Source organism: Schistocerca nitens, chromosome 8 (assembly GCF_023898315.1).
Source record: "Schistocerca nitens isolate TAMUIC-IGC-003100 chromosome 8, iqSchNite1.1, whole genome shotgun sequence".
NCBI classification, from domain to species: domain Eukaryota; kingdom Metazoa; phylum Arthropoda; class Insecta; order Orthoptera; family Acrididae; genus Schistocerca; species Schistocerca nitens.
The window spans coordinates 335532156-335550829 of record NC_064621.1 but is presented as its reverse complement, the minus strand read 5'-3'; the positions used below and the strand labels follow the sequence as shown (position 1 = coordinate 335550829).

Here is an 18674-nt window from a genome sequence, read left to right as displayed (position 1 = left end):
CAGCATTACCACAGTGAAACAAACCAACAAGGATCGCAAATCCTATTTAACCAAGAGGAGTCCTCCAAGTTCTCAGCTGACAATGTCATACGTTCTCTGGGAGAAAAACAAGCTTTGTTTCAGCGGATCTCCTGATTGTATACTGTCTAGTTTTGATCTTTTTAATGAATTTGCGTGTTCTCTTGTAAATCCGTGGTGTTAAATAGTTTTATGACTAACAGATACGTACACACGTTTTAGTCTATTGTGCTGGATGTACATAGAGATTTTGTTTAACGGCACTACTTTCATTTTGTAGATTTGAGGGCGGCTCTTGTGATTACCAGTGACTTTCCGTAAGCTTGCTCAGTGCATCCTAATATACACTACTTTTATTATGCAGGGGGCCTGAAGATGGCATAGTGGAATGCCGAAACTGGTAGCTCCCAAAATAAAATAAAATAACAGCTCATTTACACGGCTGTTGGAGAATTCATCGATATTGACAATTACGTAACCAGCCGATGTCCCTCGTCCATGATGGGTCCAACAGAGATTGTGGCGAATGTCGCTATTGTCATGCGTGATTCTGTTACTGTGAGTCCGGAAAAAGCATGTCGCCGCCGTGCTCGAGAAATGTGCATGTGTCTATCAACAATGTACAGAATCTTAACAAAAGAGTTACCCTTAGACGCGTACCGAGTTCAGTTAACACAGGAACTTAAACCAAAAGATCGTGAAAAACGACTGCAGTTTATGCAGTGGATCGTGGAAAAGGAACGAGAGAACGACGGTTTCACAAAGCACACCATTTCTTCAGATTAAGTTCATTTCCATTTTAACAGCTTTGTGAACAAGCATAACTTCCGAATATGGGGATCAGAGAACCCAAGACTAATTCACTAAAAAGACATCCATCGTCGGCATTTAAGGTTTGCTGAGGGATTTGGAGTGGGGACTTAATCGGTCCTTACTTTTTTGAAGGTGGACAAAGAAGGGCTGTCACGGTGAACGGAGTTCGTTATTGTGGCATACTCATAGTTTTCTTTCTGGACCAAATGAACATCGAGAGCTTATGGTTCGAACAAGACGGTGCAGCTTGTCAAACTTCAGGAGGCAGTGTCTCTTTGTAGCGTGAAAAGTTACCGGACAGACTAATCTCGGTACGAGGAGACAATATCTATCCACCTCGATCTTGTGACCTGACACCTTGCGACTTTTTAGTATGGGGACGCTAAGCCACGAGTTTAACAGAACAAACCCCGTGATTTGTTGGAACTCAAACAAGAAATTTGCTGTGTCCTCGACGAAGTTGACGAAAAAGTGCGAGCGTATGATGGTTAATTTCATGGAATAAGTGACTGCGTGCATGACTAGTAGGGGTCATATGCCCGATACTGCATTTCACTTTTAAACCTCAACATTTCCTGACAGAATGGTGTGTTTTGTTTGCTTGTTTCATATAAATAAATTCGATTTATGGTAGCTTAAAACCCGACGTCCTTTTTGAAAGAACATTTAGCAGAAAAATTGTGGCATAATCTTTGGTAAGCAAAGCAGCAGCTCACAGACGTGTAGACAGCAGATCAACTTGCCTTCGATTCCTAAAAGGCGAAAGGTTTCGTCGAAAAGCGGCAGTGTGCATCACGTCTCGTTATAAAAGAGAACTACGACTGCTGTAGCAGCGCCATTCCCACGGCATCGGCCCGGCTCTAGCCAAGGCTGGGAACCGGGCTCTCGCTTCCGGAGAAGCCGTGAGCCAGAGCCGAGGTGAGGTGAGGCCCCGCCGCTCACAGGGACGCTCCGCTTCCCAGAAGGCGGCGCGCGACGCCAAGCGACGTGCGAGACGCCGTCTGGCTGTCGCTGTCTGCACCAAGCGCTCTCTTCTACATCTTGTTATGACCTTCAGCCCGGAGACTGTTTTGCTGCATCTATCCACGACAGTCTCTTCCGTAAAAGCATCTTCATCTACACTATCTTACCAAAAGTACCTAACATACACTGAAGAACTGAAGAAACTGGTACACCTACTCAATATCGTGTACGGCCCCTGCGAGCACACAAAAGTGCCGCAACACGACATGATATGAACTCGACTAACGTCTGAAGTAGTGCTAGAGGGAATTGACACTATGAATACTGCAAGGCTGTCCATAAATCCGTAAGAGTACAAGGGGGTGGAGATCTCTTCTGAACAGCACGTTGCAAGGAATCGCAGATATGCTCAATAATGTTCATGTGAAGAGAGTTTGGTGACTAGCGGAAGTGTTTAAACTCAGAAGAGTGTTCCTGGAGCCACTCTGTAGCAATTCTGGACGTGTGGGGTGTCGCACTGTCCTGCTGCAATTGCGCATTGGACATGAAGGGATGCACGTGATCAGACAGAATGCTTACGTACGTGTCACCTGTCAGAGTCGTATCTAGACGTATCAGGGGTCTCATATCAAATAAACTGCATATTCGCCACATCATTACAGATTCTCCTCCAACTTGAACAGCACATGCTGACATACAGGGTCCATGGTTCAAATGGCTCTGAGCACTATGGAACTTAACTTCAGAGGTCATCAGTCCCCTAGAACTTAGAACTACTTAAACCTAACCAACCTAAGGACACCACACACATCCATGCCCGAGGCAGGATTCGAACCTGCGACTGTAGCGGTCGCGCGGTTCCAGACTGAAGCGCCTAGAACCGCTCGGCCACTCAGGCCGGCTACAGGGTCCATGGATTCGTGAGGGTGTCTCCATACCCGAACACGTCCACCCGCTCGATTAAATTTTAAACGAGACCCTTCCGACCAGGCATCATGTTTCCACACATCGACAGTCCAATGTCTTTGTTGACGGGCCCAGGCGAGGCGTAAAACTTTGTATCGTGCAGCCGTCAAGGGTACACGAGCGGGCCTTCGTCTCCGAAAGCCCATACCGATAATGTTTCGTTGAATTGTTTGCACGTTGACATTTGTTGATGGCCCAGATTGAAATCTGCAACAATTTGAGGAAGGGTTGCTCTTCTGTCACGTTGAACGATTGTCTTCAGTCGTCGTTGGCCCCGTTCTTGCAGGATGTTTTTCGACCACAACGATGACGGTGAGTTGAAGTTTTGCCGGAGTCCTGGTATTCTCGGCAGACTCGTCAAATGGTCGTACCGTAGAATACCAACTTCATCGCTACCTCGGAGTTGCTGTGTCCCATTTCTTGTGCGCCGACTATAACACGACGTTCAAACCGATTTAAATCTTGATAACCTGCCATTGTAGCGGCAGTAACCGATCTAACAACTGCGCCAGACACTTGTAGTCTTATGTAGACGTTGCCGACGGCAGCGCCGTATTCCGCCTTTTTACATATCATTGTATTTGAATACGCATACCTATACCAGTTTCTTTGGCGCTTCAGTGTATTACTTCTTTACTGAGAACACAATACTCTTCGCCTTCTTTTAACGTGGGGGTCCGCCTCTGGTGTCGCCTACTGGCTCTAGGCGCTTCAGTCCGGAACCGCGTGACCGCTACGGTCGCAGGTTCGAATCCTGCCTCGGACATGGATGTGTGTGATGTCCTTAGGTTAGTTAGGTTTAAGTAGTTCTAAGTTCTAGGGGACTGATGACCACAGATGTTAAGTCCCATAGTGCTCAGAGCCATTTTTATAGCTTTACGTTTCTTCCATCTATCTTCTAAGGTAACCCGCAGGTTCAGTATTGCCTCGCATGTTCCTACACCTCTCTAGAACCCAAACAGATCTTCCCCTTACGTCACTTCCTACCATTTGTCTTCGTTATCCAATAAGTACATGTTGTTATTGTTTTACAAGCATGACGTAGTACACAGACCGTTCAGTGACATGCACGCCTGACAGCTCCTTCCTGCTTTACAACTGGACTTACTACTTTCTTCTTGAAGACTGAGGGTATTTCGCCTCTCTCGTACTAGTCAGTCATATCAATGTGACCAACGACATCAACGTGCAATAACCAGTTACAGGCGACTCGTGGCAGCACTAGCAGTGGAGGATATATAAAGTGTGCCGGGGGGACGCAGAAAATAGTGCAGTTCTTGTCGTAATGCGAAAACGGAGTATTTCATCTGACTTCGAAAAATAACCTAAAGTAGAACGATCACATAGATAATATTGTGGGTAGAGCAAACCAAAGACTGCGATTCATTGGCAGAACACTTCAGAGGTGCAACAGGCCTACTGAAGAGACTGCTTACATCACGCTTGTCCGCCCTATTCTGGAGTATTGCTGCTCGGTGTGGGATCCGCATCGCGTGGGACTGACGGATGACATCGAAAAAGTACAAAGAAGGGCAGCTCGTTTTGTATTATCTCGAAATAGGGGAGATAGGGTCACAGACATGTCACGTGAATTGGAGTGGCAATCATTAAAACAAAAGCGTTTTTCGTTGCGACGGGATCTTCTCATGAAATTTCAATCACCAGTTTTCTCCTCCAATTGCGAAAATATTCTGTTGGCACCCACCTACATAGGGAGAAACGATCATCACGATAAAATAAGAGAAATCAGGGCTCGCACAAAAAAATTTAAGTGCTCGTTTTTCCCGCGTGCCATTCGAGAGTGGAACGGTAGAGAGACAGCTTGAAAGTGGTTCATTGAACCCTCTGCCAGGCACTTTATTGTGAATAGCAGAGTAATCACGTAGATGTAGACGTAGACGCATGATCACTGGCTTTTGGGCTAAGGGTTGGCAGCATTTCTGAATCGCCTAAGTTTGTAAACAGTTTACGTGCCGCTATGGTTAAACTATACAGCACATGGAAAACTGGCGCTATCCACAACCAGCATCGAAGCAAGTGTGTGGTGCACCACAGGCCATAGATAACAAGGATCAACGACTGTTGCGAAGATGTATACTGGGGGACAGACGCGCAACTACTGATCATCCACATAAACCAGCGGGCTATCAACAGTGTCTCCAAAACATACGTTCAACGAACGTTGCTGCGTATGGACCTCCGCAGCAGTCGCCTCCTCCATGTGATAGCATGTGAGAAAGATTTTTGGAACAGGGAAGGAAGAAAAAGGGCGGAGGAGACTAAAAAAATTAATAAATATACTCTGTGATGAATCAGCACTGCATGCTGACTGCTGTTCACTGGTGACGAAGGCTGGAATTTGCACGCCAGTAACGCAACTGGACGTCCACTACGTGGCGATAGGTGGTCATTTCAGACATATCACATTTTACGCTCTATCGGACAGAACGGCGATAATTATCTGATAGCAAACACCATGCGAGAAAATTATGATCTATGGAATGTTTTCATGGTATTCCATGGAGGATATCGTTCTTCTGGAATGGACAGTGGATCAATACCAATATACAGCTAACCTTGGGGACCATGTCCACCCTTATATGCAGTTTTCTTTTCCTCGGAATGATGGCATCTACCACGTGGACAATGCAACGAGTCACACAGCTCGCTGTGTATGTGCATGGTTCGAAGAACACCAGGATGATTTTACCGTACTCCCATGGCCACCAGACTCACCGATTTACACCCAATGGAGAATCGTGGGACCACGTCGATCGTGCTGTTCGCTCCATGGATCCTCAACCTGGAAACCTAACGCAGCTGGCCATAGCACTGGAGTCGAGGTATGGTTCTAAATCCCTGTCGATACCCTCCAGAACCTCACTGACTTTTCTTCCTGCACGTCGCGCAGCTGTCCATGTTGCAAAAAGGTGGTAATTCAGGCTTTTGACAGGTGGTCATATTAATGTGATTACACATTGTATATGTATAGGTAGACGTCATCATTTTTGTTTTCACAACCCAAGAAGGTGTCAGAAATAACGCGTAAGAAAAAGCAGTGAGCTCAGGTAGGTATTTGAATATCACAGTGATTAGCAGAACAAATAACGAGGGAAGAAAGACTTGTGTTTGATAGTACTGTATTAATAGCTATTTTCATGTCTTTTTAAGTACCCTTCAATAACTGAAAAATTTAATGATTAAGGAAGAATATAAGGAAGTCGAATTGGAAAATACTCTAGTAAAGTCGGGAAGGTAGTGGGACGCGACTAACTCTATCAGAAAGATTATGTTTAGAAGCAGATTATGATGAACACTCAAAAATTTGATTACAGTTTGAATAAAAAATATGTTTACTGTGCCAGATCAAAATTATTTTCTTTCCTCAAACAAAGTCTGCTTCCTCACATTTAAAAACAAGAATGTGAACATGAGATTGTTTCGTAGACAGGTACAGTCCTTCAGCGAGAACAGAGCTTTGGACAGACGTTGTCTCAGCACGTTCCCGTCGCCACGAGCCGTCCTATGTACACACGGTAGCGTTTACCGTCTCTCACAGTAGAGATTACGCTCAGCAGGTCTCCTGCTCCGATAGAGCAAACACTGCTCCAAGGCCAGGACGGTTGCGGCATCCGTAATATTTTCGTGGAACATCACGACTGCATCATTTCAGTGTTGTTAAATGTACGTAATTCGTTACTATTCACCTCAGTTTAATATACAGCTGAACTTGGAGGAGTGAGTTGTTTATGGAAACAGCAATTTGTTCTGCCTCATAGAGGCCCCTAATTTACCCGATTTCTCACTCATAAACGTTCAGAAGTGGCTTGTCTAACTTACAGAGATTTACTCTTAGGAAGGTTTAAGTAGAGCGGGTAAATAAAAAAAAAAAGCTGTCCCAACTTGGGAGAGATGAAGTTGAAGATAGTTGAGAACTTTAAATGCTGCGGAACCAGTGGAATAATGGCCAGCTAGCCACAAATCGTAAATGCTTCCAGATCACATAACAGCCTAAAACCAATCATAAAATCAAAGGTAATCTCAACAAAAGTTAAAATGAAGGCTAATAATAATCATCCTAGTGCTGTTGTATGGCTAATAAACTTCGAGTACCACCAACGGCAATAGGAAAGAATTGATAGCATGTGAGAAAGATTTTTGGAACAGTGAAGGAAGAAAAAGGGCGGAGGAGAGTAAAAAAATGATGAAATATATGCTGTGATAGTATAGTCCCGAAAAAAGAGGTTAAGCGATTACAATGGGCTAGAAATGTGAGAGCGACAGATGACGCTACTACAAAAGAAGCGTTGGTAGGAAGGACAGAGGGAAAATGCCACCAGTGAAGACCAAGTACGACATGGGATCGCGGACTACGGAAAGACATGCAACAAGCAGGATTCACGGGATACTGGATGGAAGCTGCACAGGACAGGACCTGCTGGATGCAGTTTGAAAGGTCGGCACACGATCTGCAAAGTCCCAACTACAAAGTCGCAACTTATACTGTAATAATAAAAAAATATTACGTACATGAACACACTAATTTAAAGAAATCTTTTAGCTTTCTCTCTTTCTCCATCATGACATACTGAGCATATTTCTAAAGTTTACAATGCTTAATCGTTAAAAATTACAAAATCATGTTGATGCCACCGTCGAATATTTTGAGCTGTCGGAGGCGCAGTGCCTCTCTCTCGAAGCAAATCACGCCGCATAGTTGTACTTGCATCTGTTAGTTAGTTAATGTTTCATATTCCGCATATCATTTGAACGATTCTTTCATCGAAATGACGTGGAACGAGTCAGTTTAAAGGATATACGAGGGTTGGAGCTTAAATAGTGGCAACTATTTATTCACAACCGATACAAAAGAGTTTCATGTCTGCACCTGTTACTGTCCTTCAAAGTAGTCACCATTGTTGTGTAGAACCCGTTGCCAGCGATGTGGAAGGCGTAGTATACCGTTAGCAGAGCCTGTTATGTTGATGGTGCGAATGGAGCGGTCTGAAGTTACGGTGATACTCGTGTACGACTGTGATGGTGTTATCCTAACGCATTACGTTCCTCGACGGCAGAACGTCAACGCAAAGTATTACTGTTCGTTTTTGGAGCATCACCTGCGACTAGCTTTGCGAAAGAAGCGGCGACACTTTCTGCGCAACCCACCCATCATTTTGCACGACAATGCGCGGGCGCATACAGCGCAAGCTGTGGCTACTCTGTTCGGCCGATGCGACTGGGAAGTACTGTACCATGCACCATACTCCCCGGACTTAAGTCCTTGTGACTTTGATTTGATTCCGAAGATGAAGGAACCACTTCGTGGCAGTCGCTTCAGAACTGTTCCAGAGATTCGACAGGCAGCAGACCGCTCCATTCGCACCATTAACAGAACAGGCTCAGCTAACGGTATACTACGCCTTCCACATCGCTGGCAGCTGGTTCTACACAACGCTTGTGACTACTTTGAAGGACAGTAACAGGTGTGAACAATCTCTTGTATCGATTGTGAATAAATAGTTGCCACTACTTAAGTTCCAAGCCCCGTACACACACTACTAGTGTTAACATTAATGAAGGTATAACATTTTATTCCTACTCGTACAACTACACCTAAAAACAAGAGACTGTTTAATTTTTTTTTTTTTTACTGGTTACCAGATTTTTGAGTAGAAATTCGTCAATGTAATAGAAGTTGTTGTCCAGGAAAAATGATTTTAAATTAGATTTAAGATATGATTCGCTACCTGTACTGTAAGATATTTTATGTTAGTACGCTAATAATCAAAACTCTTTATTGCTGCATACTGAACACCCATCTGTCCACAGCTCGTGTTCTAGTGGCTAGCGTTGCTGTCTGTGGATCACGGAATCCCGACTTCGATGCCCGGCCGGGACGGGTGTTTGTGTTGTCTTGAACATTTCATCATCATTCGGGAGAGTGGCGAGACTGGACAGTGAAAAAATTGGGACTTCTTAGGGGCGATCATAACTGCGCAACTGAGTGCCCTACGAACCATCATCATCACGAACTCCCCTCTGAGCCACTGTCAGGTTTAACAATGTGTAATGAAGGTAATTTTTTTACTCGAGTGTTGTAAGTATGTACATCACTGCTCTTCTCAAATTCTGATGGATTATTTACGACGAATTTCACTAGGAAAAATATGTATTGTGACGCCGCAGTTAAAACGCCTATCTCCTCGAAGAGGAGACATGGAGAACGATAGACTCCTATAGCTGCTGCTTTATCGTCGTCTCGAAGTGAAAAATGTTGGGTAATGGAGGAACGACCAGGAGGAGCGAGGGAGCGAACGACCTAGCTCCACCAAGGAGCCCACAAGCAGCAACCACAGGAATTGGCGTCAAGGGAAACCATTTGCTTCAATTCGTAAGTAAATTTCACCCCAAGATCATGTCTTCATTCATGATGAATTCTTCTTAAAACTCGTTGCCGATTGAGACGTCTCCTTATTGGACCTTGTGCATTACTATTTTCGACTTTCTAACAACCCTACCACAACAAAGGCCAAAAATTAATTATGATTGTAGTGTTGCACACGCTGCTAAATATTGCATTTTCGGGCAACAACGAAGTTATATTATGTGGCAGGTGTCATTAGAGCACAGTTAATAAAGTCATTTCATGAAATAATGGATAAACTAGGCACTCATCTTTTCGTGTTTCCCAGGCTGGTCTCGTTGCGAATTCATGGCTCTATCGTCTAAAATCTAGGCAGTGATAACTCCAAGCTCGGATGCAAAGAGGCCTAGGTGTTATTCTGCGATATTCAAAAGTTTTATAGATGTGTTTCATAAACCATTCTTAAAGATTAAACTTTTGCAAGTTAGCACAATGGCGATGTAAAAACGTAATCAGCACTCCAAATTTAAGTTACACTTCTTTTTTATTGCTTTTGTAGCAATATCACGCAAGTCATTCCAAAACATCACTTGACAATACAAAACAAACTTGAAAACATCTTCCTCACTGTTAAAGTTCACATTTTATAAACTGACTACAATTTGCGTCTTTTCAACATGACGACCAAGACTTGACTCTCTAATAACCGCTTACGCGCCCAAAAAATCAGAGTTACAAATACGTAAAGATCATAGTGACAAAAGAAAGAATTCACATAAGAATAATATCATTGCAATCTAAACATATCGATGTATCAAAGTACCTCTACATTAATGAAATCAAATCTGAATGTTGTCTCAGAAATATGTTAATTACTTTACAGAAACACAGTAGAATATTGCTGGTATCGAGAGGTTGAGGTGAGCTGCCGTAATGGTTACGTAATTCAAGTACCATTACAACTTCGACGTACTGCAACAATACCTTATATCGCGTGATGACTGGGTGTTGTGTAATGTCCTTAGGTTAGTTAGGTTTAAGTAGTTCTAAGTTCTAGGGGACTGGCGACCATAGCTGTTAAGTCCCATAGTGCTCAGAGCCAGCCATACCTTATATCGTGGGGATATAACCTGCCCATAAGCCATCAAGGCAGCCTCAGAACCCAATCTTCAGCAAACATTTTGAAGTTCTTTATCGCTCACTTTGGACAAATTACGATACTTAAACAAATCCTGAAACGCTGGACCCCCATTGTCTATAGGGCTAGCGGAACCTCCACCAGATGATGGGTCTTGCGTCGCAAGCAAGCTAACAGCCAAAATTATACCGCAAGGCATGGTGGTCTATCGAGATGGGCTCCAATGAATTTAAGAAGATAGACCGCTTGATGTAAGGTGTATCAACTGATCCTCAAACAGACAAATGCAACGTATTATGCGCACATAAACGGAAAAACACACTACACGATTGCAGGACAGTCATTGGAAGCAGTTACGTCCATAAAATAATTATAAGTATGCGTACTAAGCGATTTAAAGTGGAACGACCACATAAAATTAATCGCAGGAAAGGCAGACGCCAGATATAGATTCATTGAAGGAATCGTCAGGAATTGCAGTCAGTCAACTAAGGAGGTAGCTTACGAAACCCTCGTTCGATTAGTAATTGAAGATTGCTCGTCAGTATGGGATCCGTACCGGATAGGATTGACGGAGAAAATAGAAAACATTCAAAGACTAGCAATACGTTTCGTTACATGTCCATATAGTTAACTCGAAAGCGGCACGTGGTTTAATATTAAAGTTCCGATTTCAACAAATATTTTGTTTTCTCCTATGTGTATTGCGCAGTCCTAAAGCATCGATTGCATATCGACCAGCGCAGCGACGCGAAACGGAATCAAGAAGGCGCTGACCCGCGAGCGTGTGGAAAGCGCCACACCTCGAGGAAGACAGTTCATCGCCCCCCTGTCAATGCTGACTTAAGCAGCCGCCCATTGCTGGTCTGACCCAGTTCCGTCGTAGATTTTGAGAGCATCAATACTGAGTAATAGGAAGACAATACTTAGCCCTAATTACATGTAGGAGGCACAGGAGCACACCAAGCCACCACATAACGAGAAGTTACGTATCTTCCCATTTTAGAAATAAAGTGTTCCTTAATCTGGAAGTGTTATGGACAGATCATTTTTGATTCCTGCTACCGGCCATCGCAAATTCTCCCCTTCGCTGTTTGTGCCGGTGCTGATTCCCACACTAGCTGAGACAACACATTTTTCGCGAAAAGGCCACGAAGATAACAGCAGAGTGATTCGAGCCCACTCGAAGGCCTTGAAACGTCTCTGTGAAGGCGTTTCATAAGACGCTTGTCGAATTCGGTATTTACTACCTGATTTTAGCTCAATTCATGAACTCTTCCAGAAAGACTGAGCACTCAAATAAGGCCTATTGAATATTTGATATGTGTTTTAATGTGGGGTTTCGGTTTTGTTTTGTGGGAAACGCTGAGCTGGTCATCGTCTGCTGGGAGCAGACGATGTTGCTTCTCGTTCGAAGGAGATCACAGGATGACGACCAATTTAGGTTTCCAATATCTGAACAGAGAGGTTTACCCATCTTAGGCGAAGGCTGTGTGGAAGGCTTAACTGAAGCGTGTGAAGCGAGTTACTTTTTCCGAATGTGCCATAATTATATTGCTTTAAATAGGCGTTTTTTGGGTGTTTGAGTTAAAAGTGTGGAAGTTACTTTGTTCATTTTGAACAAAGATTAAGCTGAATTTCAAACGGTAAATCTGATTAGGAAATGCTGGTTAGCATCACTTCAACCGTACGTGAGTGTAATACTGTGTCGAAGCGAGTATGATTTTTAATCTTATATTTTGTGGAAGTTGCTTTTGTCTATGTGTGGCGATTTTGTGCCACGTGTTTGGTAATCAATGACCCTTCTGGTGCACCGCAGCACCGCAATAGGCTTTATTTTAACAGTTTGCTTGTGTAATGAGCTATAATTTCTGCAAGAATATCTGTTCTTTCGTGCGCTTGCTACAAAGCAGCACAACAGTTTGATTCGGAATGCACCACGTGCTCTAGTTCGGCCGTTCGCAAGCAGCAGACGCAGTTAGTATGTTGAATTATTATCGCACAAACTCGTGCATTGGTTAAACCTCTGTCCAGAATAGTGCATGCGTAGAATCGTAATGCTTATCTCACTGAGATATTTTTATGGTATGAATGCAAAGGGGATGATAGTATCATTGTCTCCCACCCTCGTTTTCTGAGTTTCTTCTTACTATAGTTATAGTGTGCTCTGCTACATTCTCACGTAATTCTTACTCAAATATTTCTAGTCAGGCACCAGTTATGTGTAGTTAGGATGTGCAACCAAATACTTAGACACAATAAATAATCTCCGTGAAAGATAAATTCCATGGTGTTGATCTTACCCACTTACTCCGATTTCCTCCTGAATTAATCAAGTTGCTTCATGCACGACATGGAGTGCTATTTATCTGGCTACTTAAAGAAATTTGCATACTTGTAATTAAATTAGTAAAGCAATTAAACTAATAATTTTCCAGCTCCGTTTTTTTTTCTAAATGGTTAGGAAGGGCTTGGGCTGGTGGCGACCCTGAATTTCTGAATTTTTATCATTATTTGTGTGAGAGAAGCAGCTAGAAATGCGAGATAACGTATGTGGCTAGATGAGAAACGTCGTAAAGACAGTAATACGTTACAACCTTCTGGAAATCGTTCTGCCCACGAATGATTCGCGATTCGAACAGGAAAGGAGGGAGGTGAGAGTGGGAAGTGAAGTAATCTCCGCCACAAACCGCAATGTGGCTTACGGTGTATAGACAAACATGTAGATGGAGATGGAAATTATTGCCCCAACTAAAGGCAAGGCTCTTAGCTTAATATAAGCTTATCTGGCGTCTGCTTTAAATTACGATGAGATGAATGTGGCACAAGTTTCGTCTGATCTTCCACATGCATTGTGAGGTAAGAGATACAAGGCTTTTCAGGGTGTCTGACTCACCGTTTACTGGAAGTAGTCGTTTGTGATGATTAATACCGTCTCTAAAAAATAAAATTAGGTTTCTATTACAGTACTTTGTTTTGCTTCGGTATTCTTATTCTGACATTTGATTTTAATTCAGTATTGTAACCCGCGTGGATAACCGAGAGCACTGAAGAGCTCGCTTCCGTGACACGCAGAGGCAAACCAACGACGGATCGAATCCGCCTCGTGGATTAACAACGAGGGCTGGTGAGCCGGAAAGCCTGGGTTACTTAACTTTAATGGTGCATTATTGCCGCACACTTCGACATCACTGCGTGAACTGTTGCTGCGCTCTTCCCTTTCAAACAGAGAAAACGGATCAACGCACGGTACTCCACTTTATCAATGGGCTGCATCTTTTGTTTTCGGCTTCTCTATCAGCTGCGGCGCTATGGTAAATACCGGGTTGGTTCCCACGTCCCGCCTCATATACACGCTAAGTGAACTCTTAGTAAAACGTTACCGCACTTGAACATGAGCTCTGCGCTAGACACAGACAGACAGCTACAGAGATTACTTCCCTGGGGAAGAACATCGGTTGGCTTCAGGAAAGGCATCCGGCCGCAAAATGCCACTAACACGGCTGAAACCGATGTATCACAATGCCGACCACGACGGCCAGGAAATCGGAAAGAGGCAACAGGAAAAGAAGTCAGTTTTAGAACTTGTGCACTTGAGACGATGGTGCGAATGAATGGGAGAGAATAAATGAGTTTTAGCTAAAATTTCATGACACAACTGCTTACATTTTAATAACATTCGTCTGCTGAATTACATGCTACGTTGCTAGTAGTCGTTCTGTTGGGCTCACTTAACCAACCAGCTCAACAGCTAACAAACTCACTGTTCTCCTCAGGCCAAAATAATTTCCGAACCGGTCTGTTAACTCATTCGATACTCCCTAGAGATGAGAAGCTAACAGGTTCATGATCGAGTAGGATGTCCCACAATCCACAGGAACAGGTCCTTTGTTCCGCTGTGGACTTCGATCGTCTGTGGCACAACGGTCTCATACGCAAACTCAGCGACTCAGGGTTCCCCGACGGGCTCGTACGTCTCATACACTCATACTCACGGACAGGAGTTTCAACACCGACGTGGAGGGCAAACAATCAACACGACATGGTATTCAGGCTGGAGTACCCCAAGGAAGTATCCTAGGGCCCTTAATGTTTAACCTCTACATTAATGACCTCCCAGCTACACACAACACGACGGTGGCAATCTACGAGGATGATACTGCCATCCTTGCGCAAGATTGGAAGCCGTCTAACATTAACTCACGACTACAGGCTGCACTCAGAGCGGCAGAGCCTTGGCTGGTGAAATGGCATGTTAGAATAAACGTCGACAAGTACGAAGCCTTTCTGTTCACTAGAAGACCGAAACTACTGCGCAAACATCAACACTGCAACCCAATAACACTACATTCACGCCCAATGCGTTTCCGTGAGAACGTCAAATACCTCGGTGTCTGGCTGGACCGGGAACTACTCTGGGGAGACCACATTCAACACGTGACCAACAAAGCAAACGCGAGGCTCGAGCAACTCTACCCTATGCTTAACGGGCGTAGCACACCGAATAGGAGGGTGTCCAAGTCCATGTACACCATACTTATCAGACCTCTGATGACGTATGCTGCTCCCGTCTGGGGATACGCTGCGCCCACACGCCTGCGCTGTCTGCAGCTCATAGAGAGCAAAGTACTCAGAATCATAAGCAACGCTTCGCGCTACACACGCACCGCGAACTTCAACGGGAATATCGGCTAAATACCATCTTGCAGGTATTCCAAGAACTCTCCACACGACTGTACAGAAACACGAGACACTCGCGTAAACAGTTTATCCTTTCTCTGGGTAACTACGACCACAACCATAGATGGAAAAATAATAGATCAAAGACACTACCAGCAAGAAACTAAACATCTATGATCCATAGCACGCTAACACGACAGCACTGGCGAGCCCCTGCAACACAGGTACTACTGGGAAAGCCAGACGCTCGATCCGCCGAAAAACAGGCAATCGCAGGGAAACCGTACTGTACACAGCATGCAAACCAGCCACACACACTTCCTACACTGTGAGCTGATCTATGACCGATCGCCCACTAATGTATGACGACCTTGAACTGTTACAGGAACGCAGCAGCTGCAGCAAGCCCTACAACGAGCACCAGCAACGACAAAGGTAACGATGCACGATAACTCGCACTAACATAACCACACTTTGCATGCACTGTCGCAGCTAGCAAGCCGCTATTGCCCTTACTACCCGTCCTACTGTCACAGAGGTTTTTTTTCCCCCTTGGCGCTTGCCTTGGCCCTTTTTTCCCACTACCCTTACAAAGCGCTACCCTTCTATCGCTTTCGTCCACTTTCTGTCTCCTGATGGACCATGTCAATGAGTAATCCTACCCAGACGCATGGACAACATCACAGCCCACATCTTGTGACTCACGATTTGAAAATTAACATGTTACACGGAGGTGACAGTAGAACTTTTGGTTTGGTCACCACGTTGGTGTGGGCATGGAGGGGCCCCATCCTTGCTCCGCTGTTGTGTGTGGCGTCTGAACTAGGGGTTATCTGGCACAGAGACCAGCTGTAGGCAGCTGCTGACATCCAGTGTGTCTTGAAATATACAGTTATGCCGCTGTCGCAACATCTAACAGAAAGTGCTGGGCAGATATCCGCTGAATACACTTAATCATCAGAGGCAGATAACAGTAGGGAGGAGCTGCGGAGCGCCGCAACAGAGTATGAGTCAAGTCTGGACGAAACCGAGGCTCTAATCTGTGTCACCTCTAACAGGTGGAAAATAAAAACATTTGCAACGTGTGTTTCTGTGTTCAGGCACCTCCAGATGCCACGTTACTCCAAGATTCGATGTAGGCTGAAGCCAGATCCTCTACAGCATTCACCCGCTAGACAGATAGTATTACTGCGAGCAGAATTTCTATGGCGTATACAGAGATGTTATAATCGGTGCACAGGCATAATCTTTTGTAAGGACACGTTTCTTTTAGGCTTGGTACCTGCACATCACACTGTTACACTGATAACAGTTTCCATGGATATAAACCGCTCCCTTAATTTAATTTGGAGAGTGTACGGCGTGGGAGGAGGGGGGGGGGGGGAAGAGGGGTAGATAAACTCAGTAAATAACAATTTGTCACATTACCCATTTACAAAAGCCGTTAACAAAATGTTAATTCTTATTCATATTTTTATGTTGACATATACGAGGGGGAGTTGGGAAATAAGTTTCCCCTGTCGACTGTGAACAGAATTGTGTGATATGGTCGAAAGACGACACGGCAGGTGAAGGCGCATCTGCAAGACACCGATATACCACTGGGTAGAGGTCGACCGCGAGCAAGAAAATGGCGCTGTCGCAGTGCCTGCGCAAAGCGGAGGCCAGCCGCTCAGCCTTTTCCCGGAGCATAGAGAGAAGGTGCGTTTTGGTGTCGTGGTCAAAGGCGGAAGTGAGAGCTGTTATCCGCTATGAATGGGCATGTGGAGTATCAGGCACAGAAATTCATAACCGCCTTGTTGAGGTGCATGGGTCAGGTGTGATGTCGAGGCAAATGGTGCGGAGATGGTGCCAGTAATTCAGTGATGGACGTCAGCAAGTGCAGGACATACCGAGACCTGGACGGACGCGCACGGCCACTACAGATGCAAACGTCAGGAAGGTGGATGACATGATTAAAGCGAACCGGCGTATCACCATCGATGGAGTAGCGGCAGAACCTGGAATCGGACATGAGCGAGCAAACAAGATCATCCACGACATTCTTCGATACAGGGAGGTGTCAGCACGTTGGGTGCCCCCGCCAACTGACCCCGACACTCATGGAACAACGCATGGCGTTCAGCCTTGAATCTGGCAATGACCTTCTTCTTCGGATTGTGACGGGGGATGAAACGCGGGTCCACCATTACACGCTCGAATCGAAGGCCGCATCCGTGGAGTGGAAACATCCGTCATCACCTGTCCGAAAGAAGTTCAAAAGCACTCCGTCTGCAGGTAAAGTGCTACTCGCCGTTTTATGGGACGCCAAAGGAGTTTTGCTGCTGGACTTTCTGGAGGATGCAACCATCAAAGCTGTGCGGTACTGTGCCACTCTGTCGAAATTGAAAGAGGTGATTCAGAAAAAGCGGCCTGGCCTTCTCAGATCTGTCATTCCGTTGTTGGATGACAATGGGAGACGATGCACGGTGACGGCAACGCAAAGCCATATTGCAGCTCTTGGTTGGGAGCGCCTACACCATCCGCCTTACAGTCCAGATCTCGCACCAAGTGACTTCCATTTGTTTCCTGCTGTGAAGAAGACTCTCGGCGGAAGGCGCTTTGGCAGCAGTGCTGTCTCAATGTACTTGGAAATTTATGTAGAAAAATAAAGATATGTCTTATCTTTAATGTCTCATTCTCTTTTTTTGCCTTTCACACACAACTCTGACCACAGTCGACACGGGAAACTTATTTTCCAACTCCCCCACGCAGATAAACAACTCAGAAACACCATTTCTCTAATGACAGTCTTCACTGGTGTCACTGTATACTTCAGCTACCCGTGTTTCATTCACTTCCCTGTCAAAGTGCATTGTACCCACTACTATCTACGGCAATGGACACGTAGCTCGTCTTGAGCCACACTTTATGTAAACATCTCCATTAAGTACATTCTTCTCATAACTAATAACTGGGAGTTTGAAATTTGCATCGAAACTGCGCCATATCCGAAGTTTCTTGATGATATCCTGTGTACGCTGTCGCTCAGTGGAAATAACTAAATTTCGCTCCTTAGAGAGAAACTGTGTCTCTTATGTCGTGTAAGGTAGGCGAACTTTGAGCATGATAACAGCCGCTGTGTAAGCTGAAATGTCAACATTCAAAGACGGGGTACAGTGCTCCCTCCCACACAAGGATTAATTTCCAAATAGTAGTGATATTGTTGCTCCATTTCAAACTAAGAAACGAGCTCTGCAGTTGAAGTTTCTATGGTACTAGAATATGCCGATTATTGTAGAATCACAGAAATAATACACATTGCGAATATCTGGGCATAATTTTGTGGAAAACACGCAGCTTGCATTCGCCCAAAACGATGCCTCCTCTTGGAGGAAATAAAAATGATAGCATGACTCGGGGGTTCATAATCCATGGGAACGTTTGCTATTAACCACTAATGTAGCAGTCCACTTACAGTAATAACATTGTTGCTTGCTGGTGTTACTGAATTTTACACTATCGTTACAAATTTGTCCCATCCAAGAAAGAATATCTGATCGTTCTTCTATTTCATGCAGCCATTACTTCCAGATATTTGTTTGGAACGATCTACAACTGCTTTTGAATGACATCCGGGCAAATGAAATGTACTTACCAGTTCACCATCGCCCACTTGAACGAGCCGCAGTTCGCGTGGTAGAGTGACGAGCGGTTGCGGTGGCTCAGGCTGTGAACAGATGCGCTCTTTCA

The 18674-nt window shown here is 44.7% G+C and overlaps 1 protein-coding gene across 6 annotated transcripts in view; it reads right to left on the bottom strand.

The window, feature by feature from the left end:
* The window catches only part of LOC126199084 (uncharacterized), a 321629-nt gene that overhangs the window by 79634 nt on the left and 223321 nt on the right, over nt 1–18674 (bottom strand). For all 6 annotated transcript variants that reach the window (XM_049935824.1, XM_049935827.1, XM_049935826.1 and 3 more), the window contains exon 2: nt 18580–18651. In XM_049935824.1, the coding sequence (XP_049791781.1) occupies nt 18580–18651 (72 nt within the window). The remainder of the gene's footprint in view (nt 1–18579; nt 18652–18674) is intronic.